We start from the raw sequence: 16217 nt of genomic DNA on the forward strand, positions 1-16217 counted from the left end.
TTTATCCCGAGTGAAAAATTTTCCCGCTGAAAAAGACCATTTTCATTTTGATCTCGCAGCTACACGTGTGATTAATCTGCTAATCTAACCCCACTTTTTTTTTACTATCGTTGGAATGTTCCAGCCAAGAGAAGATTGTTGTGTGTTTTTTGCTTTTTAGGGGTGCCTTAGAGCACATGCTTTTCAAGAGGCTATATATTAAACGTGAAAAAAATGGGTTTTATCAACGAGAAGACATTTGTAGCAACAAGAGTTTGGGGACTATAGGGAGATAGGGAGATGGGGCTTTTGGCCATGTACCATTGTGAAGTGGTATTGCAATGGATAAAGGCTCTCGCTTACTTTTTCAATAGGTTTTCAAGGGTTAACAGAGCGTGAGTGACTCATGATTTCACGGTCGCGGGTGTGTGAAAGATTGCCACGTGCTTTTTGCTTTTCAAGGCGCGTGCTTTCGAAGAGGCTATATATTAAACGTGAAGAATTGGGTTTTACATTTGTAACGCAAAGACAACCCGTCAAGCAAACTGCAAACGTTGCCGTGTCTTTGGAGATTATGATGACACAGCATGTTAATCAATGGCACCGGTCTATAAGCTCTGCGCCAGCAGCCCCTAGTGCTCAGGATCATGGCGCAGTAGAGGAAACAGCCAATATTCTGGATATGGAAAAACTAGAGCGCACTGTGTTGATCCTGAAGAAGTCCATGCTGCATGCCAAGGCGCACCCTCAAGCTGTTTTGGAGGCCCTCCAAGACATTGCTGTTGCGGTTGCCTCTCAACTTTGCCCTCCGCCGCAGCGCCGCTGGAAATACCAGAAGCTCCTCACCCTCTTACAGTCCACAGAGATCGGCAAGGTCGTCAATGGCCTGCGCAGGTACCCTAACTCGCGCCGCGTGGTCGCCCTAGCCAAGCAGGTCTTCCACACCTGGAAACATGCCATGATCTCCATGAAGGAGGGGAAGGCCGGCCTTCCGCTTCCGCCTGCCGCAAACACTTATACGTGCGAGGAATATTCTGCATCACCAACACGCCCTCCTTTGCCCTATGTGTATGTCATTGTTGACGATCCTACAGCTGACGAAGTCCTCATTGCACCACGTCCATCAGGATCAGCAGGATGTCGACGCAGCATTAAATCAGCGGTGCCGACATCTGCCCGGATGGCGGCCAATTGCAGCCGGCCCTTACATGACTCTGGTACTGGTCGTGCGTTGACACGATCCAAGAAGCGCCCAATTAGTGATTTAGGTACAAGTAATTATTGAATTATTGCAATATCCCAATGTTTATATCCCGTTCATTAAGTGTCAACATTCGAGCATATTTACAATAATGTGCAATGTCAAAAGCATCCTCCTGCTCCTGTAATCCTTAATGGGAATGTTGCTATTGATAATTAGAATTGCTCCTATAATCCTTAATGGGAATGTTGATAATTAGAATCGACAGACTTCTCCCCTGTGTTGGAGGAGCAAGTGTTGGACTACCTGGCCTATTGCAACTGCTCATTGTTGTAATTTCACAAGAAAAATTTCAGACTTGAGGAGTCGACATTTTTTATACATCCTCTGGACCAAGGCTGTTTTCATATACCTATAAGATCTTAGCATGCTAGCACCCTACCATCCCCAAGCCACGAGTATAATTTAAGTTTATGTCGTCACTTGCATCTTCCTCTTGCAGTCATAGGGGTCCAAATGGTCACACGTGCATCCTAGTTGGCTAGAAAAAGGTTTACAACTCTACCGCACTAAGCATGAAATAAAATATATATATTGATTGACTTCAGAAAAGTATATGTCCTAATACACACAAGCAACACCGTACTAGGAAAGATTTCTTGATGCATTATCAAATAAAAGGGAAGGAGCTTTTGATCGACTACCGATTATAGGATCTAGTGTGGATGTGACAAAGTCGCATTCACACAAGTGATGGACTCATGAGCTAAAAGGAAATAAATCAGATTGAGTAGTATTACTCACTCAAAAGAGTACATGGTCAATACCTCCTACATAGATGTGCCCCATGAAATGCTATTTTTGTGACATAATGTACAAGATATAATCCAAAGATCAAGACCTCATTTCTTGTGATTTTAAAAGCAGGAGCTAAGCCTCGTCTGAGTTTGTAACTAAACTGTAACTTGCTATGTACAAGATATCATCCAATGATTGGGACCCCATTGCTTCTGATTTTAAAAGAACGAGCTAAGCCTCGTTTGAGTTTGTAACTAAACTGAAACTTGAAATTGATGAATCTAAAAATTGTTATCTAATTTATCAGTTTGCTGATGAGAAAGATATACAAAACGCACAAAAATTAACATCGACACATTGTAGAGGGACGAATTTCTTGAGATTGACCCCCCTCGAAAGGAGTTTCCATTATGAATTACAAATGTATGCCAAAAACCATGAATCTTTTGAGCTGTTCCGTAACTATCATGCTCTAACAAGACTTAGAACTTCAAAAACGGAAAATTGTTATCTCTTTTTTGCCCAATCTTCTATACTACTAGCCATAGGGGGGGTTTGCGAGGGACTAATAATTGACGGGCGTCGTTTAATCGATGATGAACGCGTCGCATAGACGAGGTTTCAGTCGTATAAGCAAGGATATATTTTAAAAAAAAAACGCCCGTCGCATAAACAACCACTGCCGTTGCATAATCGATGTCTTGAATTTGTAGCAGTGGCATAATCGACGCTTCAAATTGGGCCTTGCTTAAACGACGCCTCGAAACGAGGCTCCTAGCGACGCCTGCACACTGCCCCTTCTCTCATGCGACGAGGCACTTCTATATTATTGTTGCAAAGCCTTTGAAATGTGACTCGCGGGAAATTATACACAGTAGTGAGCTCCACGGCAGCGCTATAGCAAAATATGCAAAAGAAGAGCTGGTACTCTCCCCCCCCTCCGTCTTCTTCATCACTTGCCTCTTTAGTGAAAAATGCAATACCGCGAGTTTATGTAATTCAAAGGTGTGACCAAACGGGTAGGAGAGATAGGAATTTCTATTAACGATAGTGAGAGGGAGAGGATTCTGTAGCGCTGAGTGTATGTGTGTGTCCTAAGAGGCTCCCGGAGAGCGAGAGGAAGTTATCACATGGACTACGTGCATCCGTGCTACGTGTGTGTGTGTGTGCGTGCGCGCGTTTATGGATGTGGGCATGCACAGAGAGAGAGAGAGAGAGAGAGAGAGAGAGAGAGAGAGAGAGAGAGAGAGAGAGAGAGGCACAACAAGCTCCTGCGACATGGATACAAGAAGAGAGGAAAAGAACCCAAAGAATGGCCATGCCTCTCAACCTCCGCTTCAATTCATGGGGTTAACATGTGAAAATTGAGGCACAAAAATGGAGTCTCCAAGCTTGGGTTTGAATATTGCACTTTGTTAGTGCCTGCAAAATAGGTTCAGAGCTATGTTTCAAAAAAACAGTTCAATGTGTGAGTGTGCATGTGTGTAGGCGTGCAGGTTGTGTGTGAAGGAGACCTTAATACTGCGTGCATGTACAAGAGTGTGTGTGTGTGCGCGCGCTCATATGCAATGACAACTCAAAAGCAAACCTCTATCATCAGATAGATTCACCAACATATAAGTAAGAGTGCGCATTGATACAGAGAGAAGAAGCAGAACGCAATATATAAAGCGGCAAAATCTAGCTTCAAGCAGTGTATGTGTATACACTGCGTGCAGCTTGGCAACAACTAAGTTGCATGTGTTGCTGTGGTGGAAGGATACACCCACATCTTGAGCTTGAGACGACTGGTTTTCCTCTGTTTTGGTAGGGAAGACCTCCTTCTTATCTTTAATAGGCTCCTTTGAAGCCTCCGTTTTTGGCACATGGTAGAGGCTCGTCTTGCTATCAAAGCGAAGAATGTATGCCTGATTACATCCCTCATAAAGCCTCTCCCTCAGTGTGTCAATAATGTAGTAAGCTTCTTTGCATACCTTCAATAGGAAAAAATGATCATTCCAGCTCACAATGTAGAGCTGAAATCCCCCATTGGGCTGCAAGCCTACACTCTGCTGATCTATTGTTGCCCAAATCTCTTCAAAAGACTTCGCACATTGCAAGAAATTGTTGTAGGTGTCATCTAGCCCCTTAGGTTGGAAAAAGCCAATGAAGGAACGCTCATGATCCACTTCTAGTGGTTGTATTCTTGCGTTTATGATAGTCTCAAGGTCAAAGTGGCCATCCACAAACTTGCTTCTGTAGGCCTCAACATCAAATAGCTTCCGCCACTCTGCAGAACCTTCTCGGATGAGGGTGTCATATTCGGCCTTGATGGGCATACAATTTAGGTTCTTGTGTAGCCAATCAACGATCACTACAATAAGGGCCGTGCACGCACTCTCGTCGGCTGCTCTTTCGCTCCTCTCATCAATAGAGGCAAAAAATACAGATGTAGAGAACTTCATGTTACCATCCCTACTCACCAAATCTTTATGTTCCCAGCTTCCTATAGTGGAAAGCTCCTCTCCAAAGTCCAAGCATTCAGATATCGCTGAAGAAAGCATTGCTTTCTTCTCATTCTAACAAACACAAAAAAAACTTATTTCCATATACAAGAGCTTTTGGAAAAATTCCTAAGAATTCTCACATTGTGACCTACCATAACATCACGGGCTTCTATTAGCAAGGGCGCCGCATACCTAGTTAGGTGCGGTTGGGGGCAGGGGATCGCCGGCCTAGTGGGCAGGCCGGTGGTCCCCAAGCGCACTAGCTAGGTATGTGGTGCCTCCTGAGTGGAAGCTCGTGATGTTAAACAGTACATGCAAACAATGAGAAAGAGCCCATTTTCCTACATAAGAAAATGTCAAAACCTTCTTGTGATAAATTAGGTTAAGTTAGCAAAGATTTTGTGCATTTTTTACATTAGGCTAGCCTTGGCTTTGCATTATTCAAGGTACCTCATCCATCAAAACAGATATAATCGATCCAGGCATATGACTCAGATGACATGATGGTGTATGGCATTCTTAAAGAAGTTGTGAACAAGACACGCTGGGTTCGGTGCACCCCAAAATGCGAAGATGCATCGACGGAGAGTCACCTTGCACCCAGATCATCAACACCGCAAAATACAACTCCTCCAAAGAAAGGCATAGAAAATGGTGCTGCCTCTACATTGTGCTCTGCCCCTTCAAGCTCATCATTAACACCCGTAGAGCTCCAACAAGAAGCATTACTGAGGAGTACGGCGTCGGCCGTGGGGCAAATATGTAGCCGACATCTGAGACTCTGCAAGGCAAGGGGCCCGTGTTTGGCTATGGACCTTTGACAGGGCTGAGGAGGTAGCTTTGACATATGATCAAGCGGCATTGAAGATGCGCGGGGTGTGCGCATTGCTGAACTTTTCCGTCAATGTCGTGGCTCCAATGCTAGAGAAAGAGGTGGAAACAAAGAGAAGAAGAGACTGAAACGAGAAGCATAAGTCGAAGATGGAGTTGCAAGCATCGAGCAACAACGTCACCAACGCAAGCGCATGCAAGAGCCATCATCATCTTCACCACCATCAAGTTTGGTAGTGAGATTTGAAGGAGAAGGGGTGAAGATAGAAGAGCTAGATGATGTGTTTTCTTTGCATGAGTTGCACGAGTGTTTCTTGCCTTTCATCACCTCCTCATTTGCTAGCGCCATGGCTACCCTGGTCAACTGCGCTGCAGCCTCTCATTTGGCAGCCTCTCATGTGATAGCAGCGTGCTTGTGCCTGTGTGTGTGTGTGTGTGTGTGTGTGTGTGTGTGTGTGTGAGAGAGAGAGAGAGAGAGAGAGAGAGAGAGAGAGAGAGAGAGAGAGAGAGAGAGAGAGAGAGAGAGAGAGAGAGAGAGCTCAGTACGTGTTGATGGGCGAGAGTCCGACCATCATGAAGGACATGGTGGCAGTCCATGAGAATTAGGCGTTGGTTCTTGTTGGGGGAGTTAGTGAGAGCCTGCAGCCTCTCATTTGGCTGACAAAGAGTCGAAACTCATCGGCGAGCTCATCTATAGAGTCGACCTTGAAGGCATATGGTATTGCACAAGATGCTGATATGGACAAAAGAATTCACTTGATATTGTTAGTCAATGGTTGTGCTTGGAACTACCTTGATCGATATGTATGCCTAATGTGGTGCACTTCCTCGATCACAAAAAGTACTTTAAGAGCTTCCTGTCGCGGATGTCGCCTGATTGCGGGATATGCCTAACTTGGACAGGGCTCAGGAGCTCTAGGATGTTTTCAATGGAATGGGATGTCGTGCTTGCCACTACCTTGGTCGACATGTATGCCATATGTAGTGCACTTCATGAAGCACACGAAGTGCTTGAGGAGATTTCTGTCTGAAATGTTGTCTCTTGAGATGCACTGATTGGGGGATATGCCCAACTTGGGCAGGGCCAAGGAGCTCTGGTCGTTTGTTAGTGGATGAAGTGAGGGTGTCTCTCTAGACACAATCACATATGCTCTAGCCTATTTTCAGCTAATGTGAAGTGAGGGTCTCTCTCTAGATGCAATGTTATTTCAAGCAGTGCATTGATTGCTACAAGGTTAGGTCAGGAAGAGAGAGAGAGAGAGAGAGAGAGAGAGAGAGAGAGAGAGAGATTTTTTAAGCAGATGCAGAGAGACTGCATCTCTCCAAATGCAATCATGTACAGTGGCACCTTGAGGGCATGTGGTAGTACACAAGATGCTGATATGGGCAAAAGAAGTTACGATGATATTGTTAGTGAGTGGTTGTTGAAAGAAAACGTTGTGCTTGGCACTACCTTGGTCGACATGTATGCCAAAGGTGGTGCACTTCATAAAGTTGAAAAAGTTCTTGATGAGCTTCCTGTCCAGGATGTCGTCTTTTGAAATGCACTGATTTTAAATGCATGGCTACCACGCACAAACCCTCTCGATCTGAGCCACTAGAAGAACCTCTTGGATGCTAAGGAGCCAATCCCATCTTCAAACCAAAACATGGATCTAAGAGTGCCACTCAAATGGGGCTCCCCTGCCACCACTGGAGCCACACCCCCTCCCAAACCCAACAGAATGCTAGGAACCGAGGCTCACATGTTGATCTCCGAAGGAGAAAGGAGCGCAAGCCAACTCCTTCTGTCAAAAAATGAATAGCCAGGGCAGTCGAAGAGGATTCTGCAGCCAGGTGCCCCCACCCAGGGCTGTCCTCCGCATCAGCCTCAGCCCACAATCCACCTTACCTCCACTACAAGCCCACGTGCCGTCCGTCAACCCACCCCAGCGAGCCTTCCCTGCTCTTAGTGGTGGGCGAAACGAGTAGAACGAGCATGTAGGCGAAGGCTCTTGAACCCTTGTCTTGACCTCAGCCCACAATCCACGCTGCCTCCACTGCAAGCCCATGTGCTGTCCGTCAACCCACCCCAGCAAGCCTTCCCAAATCTTAGTGGGCGAAACGAGTAGAACGAGCTTGTAAGCGAAGTCTCTTGAACCCTTGTCTTGACCTCTTACTTTCAGTATACTTTTTGTGATCTATGGACTGCACCACATTAGGCATACATGTTGACCAAGGTAGTGCCAAGCACAACCACTGACTAACAATATCAAAATAAATTCTTTTCTCCATATCAGCATCTTGTGCAATACCATATGCCTTCAAGGTGCAAGTGTACTTGATTGCATTTAAAGAAGAAGAAAAATAAGAAGAGGATTTTAATGTCATAGGAAACTTCCCAAGAGACCTCAAAGATCTATTCGACGAGTTAAACTCAAGATTTGTTATTGAAGAGAGATGCCCGCTCTCTGCATCTATTGAAAACAATCCCTCCCTTCCTGACCTGACACTACTGCAATCAATGCACTCCTTGAGATAACATTGCATTTCGAGAGATGCCCTCTCTCCGCATCAGCTGAAAACATTCTAGAGCATATGTGATTGCATCTGGAAGAGAGTAGGAGCGTAGGCTATCATAAGCTGGCAGTTGTATGTGAGACAATGAGGGAGACGGCCTAGCCACTTGTCCTAAAAGCTCGAGTTGATCTGCTCGATGGCCTCTGATTGCTATTGCTCATATGTGACTGCTTCCAGAGAGATATCCTCGCTTCGTCCAGTGAAAAACAACCAGAGCTCCTTGGCCTTGCCCACGTTGGGCATATCCTGCAGTCACTGCATTTCAAGAGACATCTCAGACATAAAGCTCTTGTTAGGTGCAGCGGAATGATTGTTTGGCGCATTTTTCTCAAGATAAGTGATCTGAACTGTGCTCAAGATTCCTTTTGTTTTTATGGAAGGTAGAGTCTTCCGTTCTTAATGAGAAAATGCTATGATCACAAAAAAAGTGAATGGACACTGTGCGTGCAAGTGAATGAGACTGAGAGATAGAGAGAAGAGAGATACGACACCAGAGACATTGTAAAACCCTCCTCCGAAGGCCGCCCCACTCTCGTCGGCGAGAGTGGTCTACTTTTTGATTGCACAAAGTGGTACAATGCGTATGCAATGGACTGATGCAACCTGGGACCTGCCAATGACGACAACGGCTGTGACGATGACGACTTTAGGGTTGAAATCTATGGTCTTCTAACTGCTGAAATTCTGCAAATCTTTGGGTTGTTTCGGGTGGCTGAAAATGACTGTTTTGCTGCGTTTGTATGGCTGAAAATGGGGGTTCTCTGCAATGCTTCAAGGGGTTGATCTGGTATTGTGTCTAATGCTGAAAACGCTGATGCAAGTGCTTTATCGACGGCTGATCTGGGGTAATCCCTTCAGGTGAGAGAGAAGGGAGTAGCGATGGCTGGGGTAATCCCTTCAGGGCTGAGAGAGAAGGGAGTAGCGATGGCTGATTTGGCTCCATAGCACAGAAAACGCAGCCTGAGAGGTGAAAACGCTGCTGTTTGTAGAAAACACAGCCACCAAGGGGGAGCAATCTCAGTTTTGAGGGAGTTTTTTGTGACGGAAGCAATCAACAAGGGATCGTCGGCTTGGGAGAAGAACCTCAGCGTCTGATACCATGTGAGAGTAGGCAGCGAAAGCGAAAGCGAAAGCGCTGCCAACAACAACATATAGCTCAGGTTGAGTCCTTTCCAGGAATACATCCAGGTCTGCTTCATTTTGTCCACATCTGCCATATGGTTATAAGCTCGTGTTGCATTCGACCACAAACCATCAAATCTCTCATGTAGCTTACTCTTGCATTGAATTTTTTACTGAGCGTGTTTCTCTTTTAGTTTTGCTACCTGATCTTGCATTTGATTCATAACCTTTTGAAGCATCTGTAGCATTTTTGTTTGATCTATTTTGTTGTAGTCCACTCCATTCATGGTTGCTTCGACCTCATCTGTAGATTCTTGATCTATTAATATTTTTACTTGCATTGATGTTACATGCAGATACGATGTTTGTGTTAGTTTGACATATGGTTTGTTTTAAATATACAGATACGATGAGTGACCAGGGTCATAGAGTGAAGTTGACGTTGTCAGGAGTTTTTTGGAGCAAGGAATTGCGCATATGTACATATCCATGCATGGTGCATCAAATAAAGAATTGCCCATTTTTCAGAGCCAGGTGGTTATGCGGGGCCCACATGTGTACAGGTAGGACAGTGTGTACATAGTGCATCGATTTTCACTATCACCAGTATGTTTTTTCTACAATAATGAGGAGTTTATAGCGCGTAAAACTTCTCGAGGAAGCTATCCGCGGCCCGACGACGTGAGGTCAGCAGGTGCGTCAGATGGCATCTAGTGGCGTCAGGAGGGCGAACGAGGTCAATATTTGCACGCAGATGAGGACGAACACAACGTGGGTGTTTTCTTGTGAGAGTTATGCAGAAAGGTCATCATTAGGACTACTTTTTGGGGCCACTTCTCATGGTGGCGAGATGCATTATTGGAAAAAAGCTGAGTGCCAGGTGTGCGAATGATGCAAAAAGGTGACAACTATGCACTGCGAGGTCAGTTTTTGGCTTGTTCGGGGTCCGTTTGAGGTCATCTAAAAGGCCAAGGGTGCCAAAGTAATAAAGCTAAGTGTGGGAACTGAAAAAACAGAGAGAAGACCAGAAAAAACGTGGAGAAGAGAGGAAGAACAGCCGCAGGTGTGTTTTTTGGGTTTTTGGAGCCTGTTTTGGCGGTAAACTGCTCATCCGAGGTCAGATTTGAGCACTTTGACATTGTAGACTGAGGTTTTAGGCCGTTCCGGACGCGATGGCGCTGTCCATTTTGCCAAATTCCTCACTCTTTTCCTGCTATTTTTCTGTGTAAGTTTCTCCTATGAGCGAAGTTTCTGCTCTAGTTTGTGATTGTATCTGGCTTATTTTACCCATGTTGTGTGAGCTATTTGCCCCATTGGTGTTGGCCCAAGCTCAATTGTATCTAAACATCAGAAATTATCCTCTTTTGAGCTGAGTTTTTTGGGTGTGTGTGTGTGTGTGTGTCTATGTGGAGTGGGCAAGTGGATAGTCTCTCTCCTCTCACTCCAGAGGTGTGTTCCCTGTCTCGGCCAGGTGTGTTGTGTAAGCCGAGTGGTGCCCCATAGTTTGTGTGTGTGTATCTTCCCAAGAGTGTGTTCCGGGTCGTTATAGAAGCGCTGTGTGTGTTTTCATCCCGCTCACAACGTTCATCAAGACTTTGCTACGTACCACTGGACTATCAGGAGAGGCTTTGACGGAGGCAATGTCAGATTATATGGAGATGGATGATGCCAGTTTAGATAGCTCCATCAAGTTTCTTGGGTGATTCAGTTTTCCCGTATGTCCTGGAGAGGGTACATCCTCCCAGCCACACGCACGAGTGGAGACTTCCTCTCATGCAGATCAGACCATAGCACATCGGTAATCTTCTCGATTGATAAAGTAGTAATGTCATTCTTTTTTTTAATATAGAAATCTTAATATATGTATTCCCTTGATGTCTTTGTTTGCTTAGGACTCCTATTCCAGGTACATCACATCATGAGAGTCAGCGGCTTACTCCTAATGTACCTCCTAGTACTCAGTTGACACTTGATTCACAAGCTAGTGGCTATGAGTCTCGGAGGTATATCTATTATGGTGATTATGAATTAAATATCAAGTAGTTTTTAAGAACTCTCATCTAATCTGCCGTATGTTTACATTGCATGTAGGCATCACCGGCAGAGTAGCACGCCACCAGGCCGATCGACTCGTGAGACATCGCCTCAGCCGCCAGCTCCCCCATCAGTGCCTCCACCTCCACCAATGCGCATGTGCATTGGCAGCTTGGGTGTCACATGCGACATCTTGCTTGAAGGGGCTATCCTCCAGCTCGGAGCCGGCATCGCCCTCAAACGTCAGATGGGAGACCTCTGCTCGTCTTATCTAAAGCAGGTTCATATACCATGGGAGTAAGTATTAATTAACATAAAAAAATTAAATTTTAGTTTGTTAGTTGAATTACTAATCGGCTTTATTTTGCACTGTAGTGATGAGCATGAGGATGACAAGAAATATGTTCTCAACACACTAGAGACGGAGTATGGGACAGGATGGAGTCCCAAGTGGATGGTCAAGAAAATGTGCAAACTCATGGGTCATCGACGTGACGTAGCACGGTAAGTAGAAAGAAAGAAATATTTTTAACATTTATGTCTCTCTCTCTCTCTCTCGTCTCTTGACTCTCGATCTGTCAAGGTGGAAATCGGTCGGAGCTGCTCTCTGAGTAGGTGTAGCGTATAGTAGAGGCAGGCTGTAGGCAACTCTCGCAAGGGTGCACCATGCACTATTGGGGTGCATGATTTTTCCTCTCTTCTATCATGCTCGCCGCTTGGGACCATATGAGACAAATCAAATGTACATGGTGTCCAGCCAAATGAGCATCCTCAACGCTTCCAGCTGTCCCATAATTTTCGTGTGTTGATGGCACAAGGTCTAGAAAAGGTGCATTCGTTGCAGCAGCCACTCCTCATAGATCAAAATCTTTATCTTCCCAATGGTCAGGTCCTTGAACTATGGCACCTCCTCCAAAGACGCTGCAAGTGCTTCTTCAGTTCATTTTTCCTCACTTGTTTCACAAGAAAGTCCACAGCTCCCTTTGACAAGCATTTGAAAATGGAATTCATGGAGTCATGAGAGGACATCATGATAACCGGAATGTGCTTGAGGGCCCCATGGTTCATAATTCACCCCAATAGACCTATGCCTGATAAACAGGGCATCACGACCTCCGTCAGAACAAGATCGACTTGGTTTCTCTGGTCCATCAAAATCTCCCATGCTAGTAACCCAATGGAGGCAGGTGTAGCTTCATAGCTGCAATTGCGTAAGAGAGCACCAACTGGATCAAGCTGAATGCATGGAACTGATGCAAGTCTAGGCTATGTCGGCAATGACAAAGGGGATGATGACACCGTCCTAAGGGCTGAAATCTGCAATCTCGTATCTGCTGTCCAAAAACGCAATGGGCTGAAATCTATGACTATGTCCAAAAACGATGATTCTGGGATTGTTTTGTAGGTCTTTGACGATGAAAATCTACAGGTTTAGGATTGAAAACTGAGGTTTCTTGGGGCTGAATGTGCTACTCTTTAGGGGCTCAATCCGCTGGTCTTTCATTGCTGAAAAACGCCATGCTGAAAATTGTCAAAAACGCTAGGTGATGGGTCTCCAAAAACGCTAGGCTGCTGAGCTTCTTCTGTCGATGGTTGCTGAGCTTCTGCTGTCGATGGATATGCATCTACACTAAGTGACTTCATAGCTGCAATTGTGTAGGAGAAGTGGCGTGACTGATTGTACTGTTTTAAGGGCCAATCTGTTTTTTCAAGATTTTGATATGGCCTCACTGAAGGCATGGTTCAATGTGGAGGTTGCCCTCTTATGCTTTGAAAGAGCGACACGACGCGTGAGGGAACGCTTTGCTGGATGGAGAGAAGGATAACTAGGATATGACTGGGATGCGGTGCAAAAGGCTATGTAGACCTCGACTCAGACACTATCGAGGACGTCTGAGAGTTACTACAAGGATGTAGAGGCGATGCAGCTGGAAAGTAGAAGAACGAGAAAAGAGCTCGAGAGAAAGAAAATGCTTATGGATGCCGAGTTCCGTCGGCAAGAGCAAGTGATGACCTGGTTTTTTGAAAAGGTGTCGATGATGCATGCCAAGCTGAGCGAAGAGGAAAAACAAGCAAAAGAAGAGAAGGAGACGGATGCCCCGTGTATGGACGAAGGCGAAGAATGTATGGATGTCCCTGTTAGGAAATAAGACGTAGCTAAATAGATAATTGAGTAGATTAGAGACAGATTTACATACACGAGATAATAGAGTAGAGAGAGAGAGAGAGAGACAGAGAGTACACACGATATACGTGGTTCACCCAATGTGGGCTACGTCCATGGGAAAGCAGCCACTCAATGGCTTTAGTACTTCAAAACAAGAAGTACTTTACAAAGGGATTATACCCTTAATGGAGCTCCCGCCTTGCTTCACTCTCACCACCTCACACTCACCTTGTTGCATCAACTTCACACTCTGAAATGTGTGTAGAAATGGCCTCCTTTTATAGGCCAAAAGGGTTGCCCTCTCTCATGAGAGGGAGCCATGTGTAGCCGTCGTTGTGTAGATAAGTCCAAATCAGACCCTCCAATCCGCCCATGTGTGGCCGCCCTTGAGAAGACAAGTCTGCTTTTGAATTCGGCCACCGGCCACCGGCCATTGACTACCGGCCAACCGACGGTTGTTTTCCGACCACTTTCCGGCCACCGGCCGGCCATAATATTCCAGCGAGGGAAAAAAAAAAGTATCGGGGGCTTCCGCCCCCGAGGCCCCAAAAGTTGCCCCTGGTTTTTGACTATGTGAAAATTTTGGTTTCCGGTGAGTGATTTACCTTTACGCACGATGGCTTCTCCTCATAATGGGGGCCTTACAAATGTGCGCTTTTACCACAGAAAAATACAAGGGTAAATCAGGCTCCATACTTAACAGTCCCGTGTGTGGACGAAGGAGAAGAATGCATGAGTGAGGAAGAGTTGACGAAGAAATTGGATGCGATGTTTCCCTGCTATGTTGATGCCCATCATGAGGAAAAACTATTGCATGAAACCGGAAGTAGTGCTAGTCATACCCTGTTGGATGGGGAGTTGTTGGCTTGCGAGCCATACTTAAATGGTGGGTATTGTACCAGTGAAGAAATTGAGGAGCACCAGGTGAACCCTGCGGACTCCCATCCCCCACACGAGAGGGGAGAGCTGGAGCATGCGACACGCAGCGACCTATAGGTTGCTACCTTCGAATTGCCCGAGAAGGGGATTGTGGAAATCCATGGCAATAAGCCATTCGTATGCGAAAAATTGAGAGGAGATGTGGCGAACTTGGAATGTGGCACTGTGGTCGTGATGCTTGATTGTGAAGTGAAGATAAAGGATGTGAGCCAGACAGGGTCTGCTGATATGCGTATAACCTACGGTATACCGCTAAGTTGGGTGTGTGCATGAGGCCGAACCCCTTAGCAAATGGTGTTCACAGTATGGATGCGAATAGCTTGGACCAGATGGTGGTCGGGAAAACAGGAAGGTCAACAACAAGCCTACTGGCTTGGATGGAGCACACATGGGAAGGATGATTGTGGGATTACCCGGAAAAGGTGGTCAGCAAGGTGTGACTAGGGTTATGAATTGACAGTGGTGCAAGGTCATTGGGTAACGAAAGAGGTCATGCAGCCAAGGACTAGATCACATAATCGGGGATGTACCACAACTAGGAGGTATTGGGCTGAGTCGGAGGGCCAGCAAACAACTAAGGTGCAGGGTGAGATATGCAGGTACGAGAAGAACAGCAATGCTGGGGCAGGTTATGTCTGGCCGATGTGTTTCCCCTCGAAGAGACGGGCGAGCCATTGAGTGCGAATGCAACACGACTACGCATTGCAAGAGGGCGGGCTCCGATCAGCACCAGCCCACCTTTCATTTGGGGAGCTGTGCTGTGCGAGTGATTAGGCACATGCTATTATACCTTAACCGGTACTGGCCCGAATGGGGTTATTCCACACCGGGCAGCGGGCTGTATGCCAGGCCATTTTGGATGAGATTACTAGCAGGCCTACGGACGTGGGGTCTCCAAGTAAGTAGTGGGGGCACACTAATGATGGTTATGCTACTGGTATGGTTGGCACTTCATGGAGGTTACAATCAACGGCGATGCAAAGGGAGGAATTCCAATGGGAAGAATCTTGAGGCGGATTTTCTTTGGAGCTTAGGAGCTTGGTGTGGTCAAGCTTGGTCGAGGAGGCGGTTGCGGCTTCCTTGGTGAGAGGAGCTTTGAGCTCAGTGGAGCTCGATAGAGAAGTGCTCGGCGGAGGAGAGCTTGACATTCGAGTGCTTGGATGCTATTGTGGCAGAGCTCTTGCATTGGAGCTTGCATTGAGAGGACATTGCATCACGCAGAGTGAAGCAGGAGCAGGTTCAAGACTATGTGCAACTCGATTTTTGCCATTTTCGGGCTCTAAAACGCAGTTTTTTGCGTAGCTCCGTCTTACAGAATCAGACCTACATGATCGAGGAGTCTAGGTCAAGGTTTTGGCACGATCCGGAAGCGATGGCGATGTCTATTTTCTGAAATTCTGCTTTAAATTATAGTAGGTACAGCAGCAGGTTTGTTTGTGCCCTTTCGGGTCCCAAAAACACTGCTTTTGGTATATCTCACACACACGGAGTATTTTCTGCAGCAACCAGCAGATTCATAGGTATACACAGGTTTTTGGATATGCATTTGTCCAGAGAGCCACTCATGTGAGAGTGAGCTATGTTGCCATGGTCTTGGCATTTTATGTATGCCATATATGGATTTGTGTATTTGTTTATGGCTGAGATTATTTGAGATTTGGCTCAATTTATAGAAGAAACTCTGTTGGATTTTATTCAAGTTCTCGCCATAGCTTCTACGTACTCATAGGTTGCTCTTTGACAGTTTAGTGGTTGAGTTTACTCCCACTTTGATACGTGATTTTCAGCCATCATTTGATTGGAGTTTGGAGTCACTTGTGTATGACCTTGTGTGCCGTATTTCGCGTTGCGCATAGCGACAGATCTTGCAAGGTTTTGCGAAATGTTGCTAAAGTTATCTGGCAGACATTTGGTCATCGATTGGAAGGTATTTTGGCAGCAATCATCACTCACATGTATGTCATTTGAGGTGCCGTTGAGTGGTACTCCGGCAAGAGCGGGTATGCTCATATGTATGACTTTGTGAGGTGATTCCGGTCGAGTTTATTCCCGGATTGGCCATTGTGGCATATATTATTGTCTCTTTAAGGTTTACTGTTGA

General features: G+C 45.8%; 2 protein-coding genes and 1 pseudogene across 2 annotated transcripts; 2 read left to right on the plus strand and 1 right to left on the minus strand.

Moving 5' to 3' along the window:
* Nucleotides 1-519: 519 nt before the first annotated feature.
* Nucleotides 520-2062, plus strand: LOC147465058 (uncharacterized). Its single transcript, XM_086510803.1, has one exon. The coding sequence runs from the start codon at nucleotides 554-556 to the stop codon at nucleotides 1262-1264; it is 711 nt and encodes a 236-aa protein (XP_086366929.1). The 5' UTR covers nucleotides 520-553; the 3' UTR covers nucleotides 1265-2062.
* A 1475-nt stretch (nucleotides 2063-3537) lies between these two features.
* On the minus strand, nucleotides 3538-4530 carry LOC147465059 (uncharacterized). Its single transcript, XM_086528461.1, has one exon. The coding sequence runs from the start codon at nucleotides 4519-4521 to the stop codon at nucleotides 3538-3540; it is 984 nt and encodes a 327-aa protein (XP_086384587.1). The 5' UTR covers nucleotides 4522-4530.
* Nucleotides 4531-9385: 4855 nt separating this feature from the next.
* Nucleotides 9386-11518, plus strand: LOC147465060 (uncharacterized; annotated as a pseudogene).
* Nucleotides 11519-16217: the final 4699 nt, after the last annotated feature.

Source organism: Adiantum capillus-veneris, chromosome 1 (assembly GCF_014529385.1).
Source record: "Adiantum capillus-veneris isolate H3 chromosome 1, ASM1452938v2, whole genome shotgun sequence".
Classification (NCBI taxonomy): Eukaryota; Viridiplantae; Streptophyta; class Polypodiopsida; order Polypodiales; family Pteridaceae; genus Adiantum; species Adiantum capillus-veneris.

Bases quoted from the DNA above. Each gene is read 5' to 3' on its own strand.
- LOC147465058 (XM_086510803.1), top strand. From the start codon at position 554: ATGATGACACAGCATGTTAATCAATGGCACCGGTCTATAAGCTCTGCG.
- LOC147465059 (XM_086528461.1), bottom strand. From the start codon at position 4,521: ATGCTTTCTTCAGCGATATCTGAATGCTTGGACTTTGGAGAGGAGCTT.